General features: G+C 38.5%; 1 protein-coding gene across 2 annotated transcripts in view; it reads right to left on the bottom strand.

Annotated features, from left to right (window-relative positions):
• Window positions 1–15,106, bottom strand: part of LOC103710565 (callose synthase 9) — a 101,431-nt gene that overhangs the window by 62,975 nt on the left and 23,350 nt on the right. For both annotated transcript variants that reach the window (XM_039120610.1, XM_039120611.1), the window contains exons 14-20: window positions 13,262–13,384; window positions 11,731–11,833; window positions 11,471–11,594; window positions 11,166–11,343; window positions 10,649–10,701; window positions 9,102–9,162; window positions 8,944–9,025 (exon numbers count right to left, since the gene is read on the bottom strand). In XM_039120610.1, the coding sequence (XP_038976538.1) occupies window positions 8,944–9,025; window positions 9,102–9,162; window positions 10,649–10,701; window positions 11,166–11,343; window positions 11,471–11,594; window positions 11,731–11,833; window positions 13,262–13,384 (724 nt within the window). The remainder of the gene's footprint in view (window positions 1–8,943; window positions 9,026–9,101; window positions 9,163–10,648; window positions 10,702–11,165; window positions 11,344–11,470; window positions 11,595–11,730; window positions 11,834–13,261; window positions 13,385–15,106) is intronic.

Below are 15,106 nucleotides of genomic sequence, written 5' to 3'. Positions count from 1 at the left end.
TTGGGCCTTCTAACTGTGACCCACCACCACCAAACTCCGCCACCCTTTTTCTCTCCCTCTTTCCCACCCTCGATTAAACCTCATGAAGACCCCTTCCCCTCTTTGTTTTCTTCTCTCTCAATTTCTCTTTTTCTCTCTCTTTCTCTCCCTAGGCCTCTACGTGGACCTCAGTAGAGGCCCCTTTCTCTATCCTCTTTTCTGTGTTGCTCGATCGATCATAGTAGAGGGATTTGAATCAATCTTGCAACCGCCCATCGTGTCAACCTCCACCCCGGCCTTTGCCAAGCATCTTTGGACCCAACAATTAAGCATCTTTGGCCTTTGCCTCTATAGATCACCTCAAGTTGTCCGTCTTGATTCTATGTAGGGGTGCAATCATCCAGATAAGAGAAGACCAACAAGGGTTTTACACTCTAATCCTTAAATCGAGGTAAAATCCTAACCATTTTATTTAGTTAATTTTGATAATTGTATGGGTCAGGGTAACATAAGAAAATCTAGGGTTAGAGGTAGTAGGGGCATCAAGATGTAGAATTAGAAAATCAGTAAATAATTAATTAAATTAATATTGCATATGGTTGGTCAACTTCCATACAAGCTAAGGATCATGTTGTTGTCAGTAATTATCATGTTCGTCTAGATCCTAGGTGTATCGAAGACTTTGAGTTTTATTTTAAAATTTATGATGGCCAAATCTTGATATTAGTTTCTAAAGGAAATTTTCAAAATTAGGTGGGTTTGTCTACTAAGTAAGCTCGCAAGGCAAGTAAAGTTCACCTTTCCTATATTTTTCATTTATTTACTTCAAATAAATTATAAATCAATTAACATGCAATTCATGAATTTTATGAGTTTGTTGAACCTGTGTTTAAAAGGAAAATAGAATTGTAAATCGAGAATATTATTTTATTGCCAAATATTATGCTTATAAGAGCATACTTATAGATTCTAGCCCATTTCATAAGATACAAGTGCAATATTCGGGCCCTCGTTGCAGGGTATTGGCATGGTATTCTAGCCCACTGCACAAGGTATAAGAGTAGTTCTCTAGCCCAGACACAGGGTAAAAGTGTAGTCGTAATCTGATAGGTCGTTAGAGTTGAAATATGATATTTTAAATCATTCTTTCGAATACGAAAATGAATACTTGAGAAATTCCATACATTCTTCTTGCATCTTATTAAAGTATAACAATTTTGCATATATGCTTGGTAAAACTTATTTAACTTACTACTTGAATTATCTAACTAAGATATTCATTACTTACTAGGCTGTTGAGCTCATTGTTTGGTAACTTCTTTACAGATCCAACAAACTATTGTGGGAGTTCTCGCCATAGCCAAGAATTAGTATTTGTTTTCTTTGATTTAACATATCAGTGAACATTTAATGTTAGATTATTGTGAACAAAAATTCTTAAAGTTTCTTGTTAGTTTTGGACTTTTTAAATCATTATTTTTAGAATTTTAATTGCTCTGATTATATTCCACTGCCTTATTTATTCTATTATGATATCATGATGGATGTATTGTGATGCAAGGGACAGAAAGTAGGAGGATGATGGTGGAGAAGACGATGACTACTTCTCTCTCTTTTTTCCACTCTTTGGGGCAGATATGCTTGGGTAGGGATGAGCGGAGAGCGTTGTTCATTTGGGTGAGGATGTGGCTAGATTGGGTGTGGCCAAGTGTAGATTGGGGGTGGCATAGATAGGTTGAATGAGTTGCAATTAGACTCGATGTGGCTTGACTAAACTAGATGAGGCGTGGTTATAAGAAGAAGAGTCCTAATGGCACTCAAACTCTCTAATATGTGGCGTGAGAATGGAAATAGTAAGGATGGCGTGAGAATGGAAATAGTAAGGATGGCGTGGAAATGGAAGGAGTCCTACCTACACTAGGACTCTCAAATAAGATGGCGTGAGAATGGGTGGAGTCCCACCTTCACTCAAACTCTTAAATAACTTGGCGTGAGAGCAGGTGAAGGAGTACCACCTTCACTCAACCTCTCTATTTAACTTGGCGCCTCACCAAGGGAAGAAAACGTCGCACTTCAAAAAAATGATCCAATTCTAAACTTTTCTCTCTAAAAATCTCTATTCTGCCGATTTATTCATCATCCCTCCTTTTATAGTATAGGAGGTTGGAAACAAACACAAACAACCAGCTCTTATCCGCTAGAGATTAAGAGTTTGAGATAAATCAAACTCCTTTATACAAGGACTCGCTAACACTCGATCTTTGAATGAGTCAAACAAACAAAGTAAAACAGAAGGACTCTCATGACTTTGGTGGGCTTCACGCATGCTTTAAATGAGCTTCATGCACACCTGAATTTTTAAATAAAAGGACAAGCAAACAACTAAACAAAACAATCAAGGACTCTTCTAGCTACACGGCAGAAAAAAAAAACTAGACTCAATGTGGCTTCACCCATGCCCCTGGTTGGGCTCGCGCGCCCAATTGCCATCAATTTTCCCCGGATGAGAAAAAACTCGACTCCGTCGAGTTGCATGACTGGTAGAGCTCATACAAATCAGGGTTCAGGCATTGAACCTCTTTTGTCTTCAACCACGAACAATCAGATAAAGGGCGATTCTTCCACTTCACTAAAAATTTCTAGTATCCTCCACGACGTGTTGAAACTAGCTGATCATCCAAAATATCTTCAATCTCGTCTTTGGGGCAGATCGTCGAGGGAGTGCAGGCACTGGCGGTGTGTCTTCATTTTCAGAATGATGCCCTTCATATGGCTGCAAGTCTTCTACATTGACAATAGGGCTGACTTGAAGGTCCTCGAGTAATTCTAGCACATATGCCTTTGATCCCAAACACTTCAGAATTTTGAATGGTCATGTCCTTCGCGGATGAAGCTTCTGATAGCTTTTGCGAGAGAACCGTTCAGCCCTTAGCCTCATTAGAACAAGATCACCTTCCTTGAATTCAATCAAACGCCTCCTTTCACCAGCCTGCTGCTTGTAAAAATTAGTACTTGTAGCCAATAAACTTCAGCATGTAACTCCTGAATATGCTTCGAGAAGTCTTCCCCACTCTCACTAACTCGCAAATTGATGGGTAAAGGAACCAGGTCAATTGGCTGTCGTGGCTTCATTCCCAACACAACTTCAAAGGGTGATAGCCCAATCGTTCAGTTAATGGACTGTTATAGGCAAATTCAGCATTAGGCAAAATAATATCTGATGAAGTAATGTGATCACGAACCAAACAACGAAGTAAGTTGCCTAGGCTTCGATTCACGACCTCCATTTGCCCATCAGTTTGAGGATGATAGGCACTTGAATAAGACAACCGAGTACCAAATTTCGGCCATAATGTTTTCTAAAAATAACTGACAAACTTGACATCTCAAACTGAAATTATCATCTTTGATGGTCCATGTAGACGAACCACTTCTTTCATAAATAAGGAGACCACCCGAGCAGCATCATAAGTTTTGCAGCAAGGTACAAAGTGTGCCATCTTTGAGAACCAATCCACAATAACAAAGATTGAGTCATGACCATGTAACGACTTCGATAGCCCTAGTATGAAGTCCATACTAAGATCTTCCCAAGGAGAGTTCGAAAATGGCAAGGGTGTGTAGAGTTCGGCGTTGGTCTTTGTCCCCTTGGCTAGCTGACATGTGCGGCATAGCTTGATGATTCGAGTCCCATCCTTCCGCATCATTGGCCAGAAGAACCGGTCTTCAACCATAGCAAGAGTCTTGTCACGACTGAAATGTCCAGCCAAGCCTCCACCGTGGATCTCCGTGATGACGTGATCACGTAGAGAGGTCTCTAGGATACAAAGCCTTGTGCCACGAAATAAGAAGCCATCATGCAAAGAATACGCCAAGTGTTGCTTCCTATCTCCTGCAGATAAATACGAATATATCGGTTTGAAATAAGGATCTGAGGAATATAAAAGTTTCAGCTCCTCAAAACCAGCAACCTCTGCATTCAGAACAGATAATAGATGAGACTTCCGGCTTAATGCATCTGTTACTCAGTTCTCCATGCCAGATCGATGCTTCAAGACAAAGTTAAATTGCTGCAATACATCCACCCATTTGGCATGCCGTGCGTTGAGCTTCTTTTGAAAGTTTATGTACTTCAAAGAATTATGATCTATATATAGCACAAATTTCCGATGAAGTAGATAATGCTTCCAATTTTTAAGAGTTTGGACAACAGCATAAAACTCAACATCATAGATTGAATAATTCTTCTTTGCCCCATTAAGCTTTTCGCTGAAGAAAGCCACAAGATGTCCTTCCTAACTTAGAACTCCTCCAATGCCAACGTGAGAAGCATTACAAGAGACTTCAAAGACTTGTTCAAAGTTGGAAAGCCAAAGAAACATCTTGGTAGCCGCGACTATCCACTGAAACAACCCTGCCTTCATATAGCTCATGAATGGCGCCATAATTGAACTGAAATTGCGGATGAATCTGCGATAAAAAGTGGCTAACCCGTGGAAACTCCTTGCTTCATGCATGTTGCTAGCAATTGGCCAATCTCGTATGGCTCGAATCTTCTTCGAATCCGCTTCAACACCTTGATTAGAAATAATAAAACCCAAGAAGGAACCCGTGAATTAGCAAATGAACACTTCTTCAAATTAATGTAGAACTTCTACGAACATAGAACTCGTAGGACTTGTCGAAGATGCTCCTTGTGTTCCTCTCGGCATCTACTAAAAATCAGAATATCATCAAAATAAACCACCATGAACTCCCCTACGAATGGCTTCAATATTTGAGTCATGACTCTCATGAATGTGCTTGGCGCATTGGTCAGCCCGAATGGCATGACCAACCACTCGTAGATCCATCTTTTGTCATGAATGTTGTCTTCCATTCGTCCCCAGGTCTGATCCAAATCTGATGGTATCTACTTCGCAAATCTAACTTCGAAAAAATTGAACAATCATGCAGCAAATCGAACATATCATCTACACTAGGAATAGGGAAGCGACACTTAACAGTAATTTTGTTAATAGCCCTACTGTCGATGCACATATGCCTAGTACCATCCATTTTGGGGGTAAGCAATGCTAGGACTGCGCAGGGGCTGAGGCTCTGCTTGATGAAACCCTTGTCCAATAACTCTTGTACTTGCCGGCATAGCTCCTCATGCTCCTTGGGATTCAACCGATATGCAGTAGATTGGGTAGACTAGATCCTGCGACGAGATCAATTGCATGCTGGATGTCACGCACTAGCAAAAGTTTCTATGGCAATTTTTCATGATTGACATCAGAAAAATCCTCCAGAATAGCCCTAAAATCTGATGGTATCTCCTCTGTATTTTCAGAATCAACTTCCCTAGCAACCAATGCGAACATAACCCCAACTTCATGGCTTACCTCCTCAAACCGCCTCATGGATAGCGCCCTTTGGAGTGTTGGATTTTCTGGTTTGAAATCAGCAATCTGCAGCGGCTTCAAAACTATTTTTTTGCCATGCATAAGAGTAGCAATTGGAATACCCATCATACTTTACCCGTCGATCAAACAGCCATGGTCTTCCTATCAGGATGTGGCATACCTTCATGGGTAGAATATCGCACCACATGGTCTCCCGGAAGTCCTTGCCCAACGAAAAATGGACTAGGCACCTTTGCTTCACATGAATAGAGGTATCATCAATCCAATTCACCCGGTATGGCTTGGGATGGGGCTCCGGTTTCAGCTTCATCTTATCCACCAACTCGAGGAAAACTATGTTCATCCAACTCCCAATATCAATGATGAGATTCCACGCTTTGTTTTGGTATTAAACCCGGGTATGGAAGATGTTTGTGCGCAGCCAGTCCTCTTCCATGTCTTCGCCTTGCTTATGGCCGAACAGGACCCTACGAGCAACACATACTGGCAAGTTGGATACTTCAAGTTTTACCTCCTAATTTTTTTGAATTGTCAGGACTACCAGGTTCATCTTCCATGTTTTCCGGCTCTGGGAAAACATGCTCCCAAACAGCATCCATCCTGCCGGAAAACATGCTCCCAAACAGCATCCATCCTCTGACTCAAGTCAGCAACTCATCTCGTTGATGTGGTGATGGACAACCATTGTTGTAATTACGGCCACTCCTCGTACTCATAATGACAGCAGCTCCCACGACACCACCGCTCTAATACCAAAATTGATGCAGGGGTCGGGAATTAGGAGGATAATGGTGGAGAAGACGATGACAACTCTCTTTTTTTTCACTCTTTGGGGCAGATTGCTTGGGTAGGGACGAGCGGAGAGCGCTGTTAATTTGGGTGAGGATGTGGCTAGATTGGGTGTGGCCGAGTGTAGATTGGGTGTGGCCGAGTGTAGATGGGTTGAATGAGTTGCAATTAGACTTGATGTGGTTTGACTAAACTAGATGAGGCGTGGTTAGAAGAAGAAGAGACCTAATGGCACTCAAACTCTCTAATATGTGGCGTGAGAATGAAAATAGTTAGGATGGCGTGGAGATGGAAGGAGTCCTATCTTCACTAAGACTCTCAAATAAGATGGCGTAAGAATGGGTGAAGGAGTCCCACCATCACTCAAACTCTCAAATAACTTGGCATGAGAGTGGGTGAAGAAGTCCCACCTTCACTCAACCTCTCTATTTAACTTAGCATCTCACCAAGAAAAAGAAGCGCCGCACTTCAGAAAAATGATTCAATTCTAAACTTTTTTCTCTCTAAAAATCTCTATTCTGCCGATTTATTCATCATCCCTTCTTTTATAGTGTAGGAGGTTGGAAACAAACACAAACAACCAGCTCTTATCCGCTGTAGATTAGGAGTTTGAGATAAATCAAACTCCTTTATACAAGGACTCACTAACACTCAATCTTTGAATGAGTCAAACAAACAAAGTAAAATAGGACTCTCATGACTCTAGTGGGCTTCCCGCACGCTTTGAATGAGCTTCACGCGCACCTGAATTTTTAAACAAAAGGACAAGGAAACTAAGCAAAATAATCAAGGACTCTTCTAGATACAGGACAAAAAAAACTAGATTTAATGTGGTTTCACGGCAAGGTCCGTCATACCGACCGTACCGATGTACCAGTGGGCACCAGTACCGGTACGGTATCAGTATCGTACTGAACCGAACCGAATTGTATCGACCCGATTCAGGGACAGCGCGGGGGAGCGCTAGCGCACGGCCCAACGCGTGCGGTCGCGCGGCCCAACGCGTGCGGTCACGCGGCCTAGCGCGCAGCCCCGCATGTGCGAAACGCGTATTTCCCTTGTTTTCCTTATTTTTTCAATTAAAATCGGAACCCGCAACGCATTTTCCCGGCCATTTTCCTTGCGGACGCGTTTCCCGCGCGGGATTTACTTCTTCCTGAGCCTTCTCGTTTCTTCTTCTCTCTCCCCTACTCTTCTCTCTCCTCCGCTCCTCTCGCGAGCAAGCCCCGACGAGGATCCTCTCTCCTCCGGTCTTCTCCCACGAGCAAGCTCCAACGAGGATCGCCTCGACGAGGCCCGATACCAGTAAGTCTCCTCTCTCTCCTCTTTCTCTTCTTCCTTTTCTTCTTCTTCTCCTCCTCTCTCTTCTTCCTCTTCTTCCTCTTTCTTCCTCTTCTTTCTTGTTCTTCTTCCTCTTCTTTCTTCTTCCTCGATCGGTTCCAACCCAGACGGGGTCGGAACCGATTTTATATGCCGTACCAGACCGGTGCCTGTCGGAACCGGTTCTGTTCCGGTCGGTTTAGCATACCTTGCTTTACGCACGCCCCTGGTTTGGCTCGCACGCCCAATTGCCATCATATTGCATGCTTGAGGATTGACACCCTATAAGTATGCAACGTTTGCCATGTATCTGACTTATGATTTCAGGTCGAGGGTGTGATATAGCTGATCGCATCTAATAGCTTGGATCATCAATGTAAGATCCCATCATCTAATATAGACATAATCAGATCTAAGAGATCCACTTGAATATAGCCGACTCTATCTTTTATTTTAATATATTATAATATAATATTATATTATTATAACTATTATATCATTATAATAATATTTTATAATATTAATATATGATAATAATATATTACAATAACTATATAATATTATTATATTATACTAATATTACTAGAATATATTAATAATATAATATATTATCATATTTCAATAATAACAATTGCTTATTTATTATATTATTTAGATAAAATATCAAAATTTAAAAGTTATAAATTTTGAAGATTTTATAATAGCACAAATAGTTAGACAATTGAAAGCATTTTATTGGTTTGGTTACCAAAACGATATTACAGTTCTATAGCACTTAAACAAATGGTTAAGCAATATAGAAGGCGTGGTTAGGCGGCCAACAGGCTCAATTCTTGCAGGACATTCCTACATAAATGTCCAAACATGCCCTAAATATTGATTGGAATTCTAAACCACAAGGTCTTTTCCAAAGTTTATTGTGCTGCATGTAACTCATCCACGAGATTTAAAATTTTCTTTGTAAACTCATGTTCAATGTCAAAAATTCATGTGGATTTGAGGTCCTAATCTTATTTGTTATTTCCAAAGTTTATCTAATCTAAAATTGACCATGTATGTGGTACCAATTATTAAGTTGTCCCAAATCTTATAGCAAATTAACAAACTCTTATCTGGTTTTGCATGAGAAATTGCACTTGAGTCAATTTTGAAATTAATTTCAACTTTATATCTGAGATACATGGAGCCATTTGATCTTTTGAATTCTTAACGAGCTAATATATGTCTTTTGCCTTGAAAGCATATTTTTATTGGAAGCTTCTAATCAGATACTAGCAAATTCATTGGTATCACTTAAGCACAGGTGCATGGTAGGTTGTGTAACATTGCACAGTTAAGCTTTTCTCAGCCAAAAAAAAAAATGAAGACAATCGAAGTGACACAGATACCATCACTGCCAACATCAAGAACCTAAGCAAAGTAGCAATGGTTAACTAAATATACTTACGTCTAGATACCAAATCATGCCACGAATATTGTAAGCCCGTAAAGTTCACGATAACCTTTGTTGGTGAAACCAACGGCTTGATCTGCATGGCACAATACATGTCAGAAACACAAACATGTAAATAAATGGACCATCAGTAGTTTGCAAATGCCACTTTCCTGGAGAAAATAGGTAAATGAAAATTTTGCACCCAATACGACGAGCCAAAAGAGTACATATCTGCAATATCAGAAAGGTTAGAGAGCATTTTTCTTTATTTTTTTTTTCAAAGAGAGCACTCTCTTTTAGGTGCAGATCAAGAATTTTTCAATACATGTTGCACACAGTAAGGAAAAAGAATTGACACTTGACAAGTTCGTAGCTTCATGCCAAGTAACAGTAAAACCAAAGTTGGAAACATTCAAGCAACATTTGGGTCAATCAAATAATTAAAGGAAACAAGTGGATAACAGAAATAAATTGTACAATTATTGCTGTTCATACTGCAACATAAGAGAGAAAAGTTTGAATAAGTGCAGAAAAAATAGGAATAATGCTTATGCCTTTTAATAAACAAACACTCAATGCGCAGACCTTTAATGTGAATCTATTATATCTTAGCTAAGGGAATAACAAGCTAATGTTATACAGATAAGTAAAACTACTTTAATGCAGACATCCTTGATGAGTCTTTAAGAGATATCTGATGTAAATAAAGCAATAAGGAACATAGCCATTAAACTCTACAGGAAGAATTCATGACACCTTTACCGACAAAAAACTATATTTCATTGGTTCAACAATTGATAGGACCATGCAAACGCTTGATGCTTCATAAAATAAAATGAGAACTTAAACGAAAGTAAACCCTTAAGTATGAAAACAACTGGATAACTGTGAAATCTAAAATTAGTAAAGCCAACCAAATAACAAACAACTCATATTTATCCTATCAAATTATAATAGACTCAGCTAAAAGGTACAATTAAGAAGGGTACTAATACCATGTACACCCTTGGATATGGTGTTCATTCTTGCTAACCTGCATAGTGGCATCTAATTTTGACAAAAAATTTGCCCAATTATTGACCTGAAATTAGCCAATGATGGCCAGATGAATGCTGAACTGAACTTGTGCTAACCTAAAATTCTCAAGGGACACTAATAATTCATCATCAGATTACACAGCATAACATAATGGATAACTATCAGAAATAGATAGCAAAATATTAAAATTTGTGCCCTTAGTTTTGTCATCTTTAACAACGGTCTCCTTTAGCCAGCTCAACTGAAAAACCAGATGATAGGCTAAGAATGATGACCAATCAAGTTCTCATCACATACATAATCATAACCATCTTGTAAGTAAAGAAGACAACAGAATAATGGCAAGCATATGGTTGGAAAATGCTTGGTGAAACTTAAATTGAAAGTTAAACCAACCAGATGCATGGAAGTTTGCCATACCAATAAAATTAGCACTGGCAATGTGATAGCTGAAAAATGCTACTTCAGTATTTAAGTCAATCATGAAACACAATGAAATTATCAACATTGTTCTGAATAAGACCGTATATTTAATGTCAGCCAAACCCCTATTATGGTCAAGTAAAAAGAAATGTCAGCTACATGATAGTAGCATACAAGATTTGAAAATTTTACATAAAATAATGAATGTTTCACCAGCAACTACCAGCACATTTTGCTTAATAAAGAAGATACTTACTTGATATAGTCGGTGGTACGCTCATACATTCCACGTCCAACATAGTAGTGTTCCTTCATAGAGAAAAAAAATACATTAGAGCTTAAAAGTATATAATTTAAAAAACTATTATCATTGAAAAAAACAAGAACTTTACATCACAACAGAGTCTGCTGAAGTTTTCTGAACCACCTGTACCAAGGCGTACCATATCGTACCAGTGTGAAACTGTGATGGATCCTAGGTTTGGTTCGGTCTATGAGCTGAACCGATACATGCCAGTCCAAACCAAGTGGCACCACCCTGTACCACCCAGTACTAACCCATATCGCCTGGTTATAGGCGATATTTTGGCTAAGAGTGCAAAGAAAATGTTGGGTGCCTGTGCTAGTACGAGAAGCATACCGTACCGTATAAATCATATTGTATCGAACCAGTAACATACCAGTGCAGTTCCTGGTACTGGTTTTCCAAAACTTGCATCACTACATATTTAAGATGACTTTTAAAAGGCTAGGGCCATGAGGTAAGCAAGAACCTGGTGCATCCACTTAGCAAGGCGCACAATAGACCAACGATCACACGGCTCAGTTAGACGGTGGCAAAATGGGATTCGCAAGAGAATGCTAAGAAAGAGTTTGCATGCAGCATATATGCCTACTACAAAGACATATATCCTGAAAAAAATGGAATTAGATCCCTCCTGGAGTGCTTTCCTGAAAGAAAGAGACAACAATACATAAGCATATTAATATTCATAGAAAAGTAGCAAGCATTTAAGATATAAGAAATCAATTTATACAAAGCAAGAACAAAAGAAAACTAGAGCAATATGAAGCTTACACATAAAGGTAACAAACGACCAATGAAGCAGCCGAAAACCAAAAGAAGCGACAAAATATTCGGGCAACAGCTGAACGGCGAGATGTTGAATAAGCACCATACATCATTAGAATGTCCAGTACACCTATGTCACAAAATAAACAGACCTAGAATAAACGACATAACTTTCTGTAGTTTCCAAGTACTTTGGTTGATATTTATCATATAGCACTCATCATTTGGGCAAGGTGCTAATTGCTGATCTTATGAAAAAAACTTACTCTGAAAAAATTTCATTACAACATATGTGGGGCCCAGACTAAGAACCAGTTTGATGGTTTCCAAATTCAGATGACCACCTTTGAAGGCAACAATAGTCAATCCCTGGAAACAGGATAAATAATCTATTTTATAAATCATACATAAGTAGCATATGTGTTAAATAACCTGTAGAGCATGCAGCAAATTGTGCCTAAAACAAGAAAGCGCAATCATGGAAAGGAAAAGTAATTAAGAACTAAATCAATCAGAAAAATATGTTATACTTGCATTAATTTACAAAGAAGTGATATCAAAGAAGATCAGCAAATCATACAGCACAAAAGCATTATCGAGAGAATACATAGCACATATAATGGTCATTAGGTATTATAAGTAGCTTGGTAACAATAATAGCAAAACATATATTATTTGATTATAAAAGCAGCTATCATGAAAAAGAATCACAAGAATCCAAAATAATGTCAAAGGTAAATCTTATTATTTAACATGTCATGGCAAAGAGGTTCCATTATCAATTACATTTGTTATCATGGAAACCACATCAGTCAGCAATGAAAGATCAATAGATCTATAAATCTATCGAAGAATATCATTAACACGATTATGGAGCCATTATGTCTAGAACGCATTTTCTTAACTAGCAAAAGTAGAATGTCCATGACATTGTTAAACAATGTACAATCCTGAAACATATGGTAGGCACAGAAATTGTTTAAATGAGGACTGCAAATGTCTGACTGGAATCAAGCATCATTCAGAAAACAGGAAATGGATCTAGAGTTTGTACACAGCCAATTCAGATCCAGCAGAATGGTTTTGCAGTGCCTTTATAGTTTAGTTGAGCGGGACCAGGCCAGGATTAGTTTAACCTAATGCTGCCAACCTAACAGGCTAACACAAATATATCCGATCTTATTTACTGGTTTTGTAGCTTGCTGCTTAACTCTTTCTGTCACCCCAATACATTGTGGCAGTAATCAATTTTGAAGTTTGAACATGTTCCAGAAACAGAATCAGAGGCAAGCTTGCGCATGTGTTACTTGCATTGGCAGTTTAGTTTAGGTTTAGATAAAAATGGTCCCAACAAACAAGTCCACCACTAGAATTCACAAGTCCAGATTCATTCTGGGTAGGGGCATTCTCACGTTTGTCCTTTTCCTTTTTTACCTTTCTGTTTTGCAGCTAAGAAGACACGAGTTACATAGTTTCAAGTATAGAACAAACAAAAGCAGCATAACCTAAACCAGTTCTATTGTTATTCTTAACTTCAGAATCAGATTAAGTTGATCAAGATGCAATACTAACTCATGTTCATTATTATATATTCACAAAGAAAACCTTGGTGATCAATTGAAAATATAGAACTTTGTAAGTGTCAAGAAGATTATGAAGGAGAACTATGCACATCTAATTGTTTTCTACGCATTACTGAACTTCTATCCTAATAGAAAATGAAGGTGGTTGGCTCATGCAACTTCCAAAGAAAAAAATGAAATAAGAAGAATACTGCAACCATTAATCATTACTGACCTGGAACATCATAAAAAGAAACATCCACAGGCGATGAAAACTATGGTAAAGGTGAAGAAAAGTTCGGTGCTCCACGAAAGATGTTTTACCATAATGGTTACTTCTACCAACAGATGACAAATTCTGCATAGCAAGCAGCAACAACATATATAAACCAATAAACATAGAAAAGATTATCATATAAAGCACCAACAGAAAAACTGCTGTCTAGTACATCCTACACAGTAAAATGCGAGAGAATCTAAATGGCAACAAGCAAGGTCAATGATCTCACATAGAATTCCACGAACAGCTTATTAGAGGTTTTAGTCGTACTCTATTGTCATCCATACTATTATAAGGCATCCCAACAATAAAAATGTAGCAAAATTTAGCAGGCTATTAATTTAATGAGGATTTACTTGTAACGATGGTAAAAAATAATAGTGTATCATTTCTGCTTGTCTGCATAGCCCTGACTAGTTTGTTAGTCCAAGGATATCCAGTAGTTGGTAAATCGACACAGGAGACATTTAAATTTTGAAGATACACATTTCAAGTTCTGTGAACTTCAAACACTTCAATACATCTGAAGTGCCCCAATTACATGACAAGAGACTTGTTAACACAACAAAAAGCCATTCTATGAATGATACATTGCGTCGCCAAGAACATTTCGTTGAGAGCACAACTCTTAATCAGCTGGTTTGTCTTCAGTTAACAAAACTTCATTAATATTTTACTCCAGTAAAAAAAGGATTTAAAAACTAACATCCAACTGCTAAAACAGAGTTGAATTACGTATAGGCCTTATAAATGCTTTGCATAGTGCCATCATTCTTCCTGTTATGCTAACTTATCAGTTCATTTTATAGATTTCTTGAAACACCAGTTGCTTTTTTTAATGAACTAGCATTGAGCATGTGTGATTCACATGAAAGAAATGAATATTTGAGAATAAAAAAGATGTCACACATGCATGTAAGATGGAGGATGGACAGCTCCAATCCCACCATTGTTTAGAAGATTATTTCTTGGTATATTGAAATTCCAGTATCTAAATAACGCAAATGGTTTTTCCTTGGCTTCTCATCTAGAGTGGAGACATTTAAAAGGAGACAGGATCCTTGCTCCTAAACAGTAAGGACTAAAGAACTGCTGAGCTCAATATATAGCCCTTGATCTACATGAAACTGAGCCTAACTCAGTACAAGTAGGGCTAGTGCAGGCAAGAACTGCTTGACCCACATTTGAACCATTTGAACCAAGGTTCGCCATTCCGGTACCCAACCTCATACCAATACCATTCTATTATAGTGTTGGTACACCCCCATACTGTGTACCGGTTCGATCCCGGTACGTTATGGTCAGTACACAACGGTATCGTTCGGTATGCCTCTTAGCCTGAACCAACTAGGAACAAACAGGTTTGAGTGCAGATCAAGGTCGATTTGCCTTGAATCAGCTTCAAACGACTTCCATACCCAGCAATTTGCTCAAGTATCACTCACAAAGCCATTTTGCCATGCTTCTTATTGCCTTCCACCATTTTAAGATGGAAACAAGAGGAACAGCAAAGAAGTAATTAGTTGCACATTGATCATAAAAACTTCAAAAATAAGAGTAAAAATCGATCGCAATCTCAATTGATTACACACCATTCTGAAATCAGGCATCAATTCAAAGACATTCTTATTGTTGCTTGAACGATATAGTGGTAACAAATACAAGTTCTCTTGAAGATCAAAAAAAAAGAACGAGAAAATAAAATCTAGAGATTAAATAAATGATGAACAATTATATTGAGAAACTTGAAGTCAATTCTAAGTCTCCAAGAGAGAGAATGAGGGGGAAGGAGAAAGAGGG

This window comes from Phoenix dactylifera, unplaced genomic scaffold (genome assembly GCF_009389715.1).
Source record: "Phoenix dactylifera cultivar Barhee BC4 unplaced genomic scaffold, palm_55x_up_171113_PBpolish2nd_filt_p 000841F, whole genome shotgun sequence".
Classification (NCBI taxonomy): domain Eukaryota; kingdom Viridiplantae; phylum Streptophyta; class Magnoliopsida; order Arecales; family Arecaceae; genus Phoenix; species Phoenix dactylifera.
This window is presented reverse-complemented; position numbering and strand designations above follow the sequence as displayed.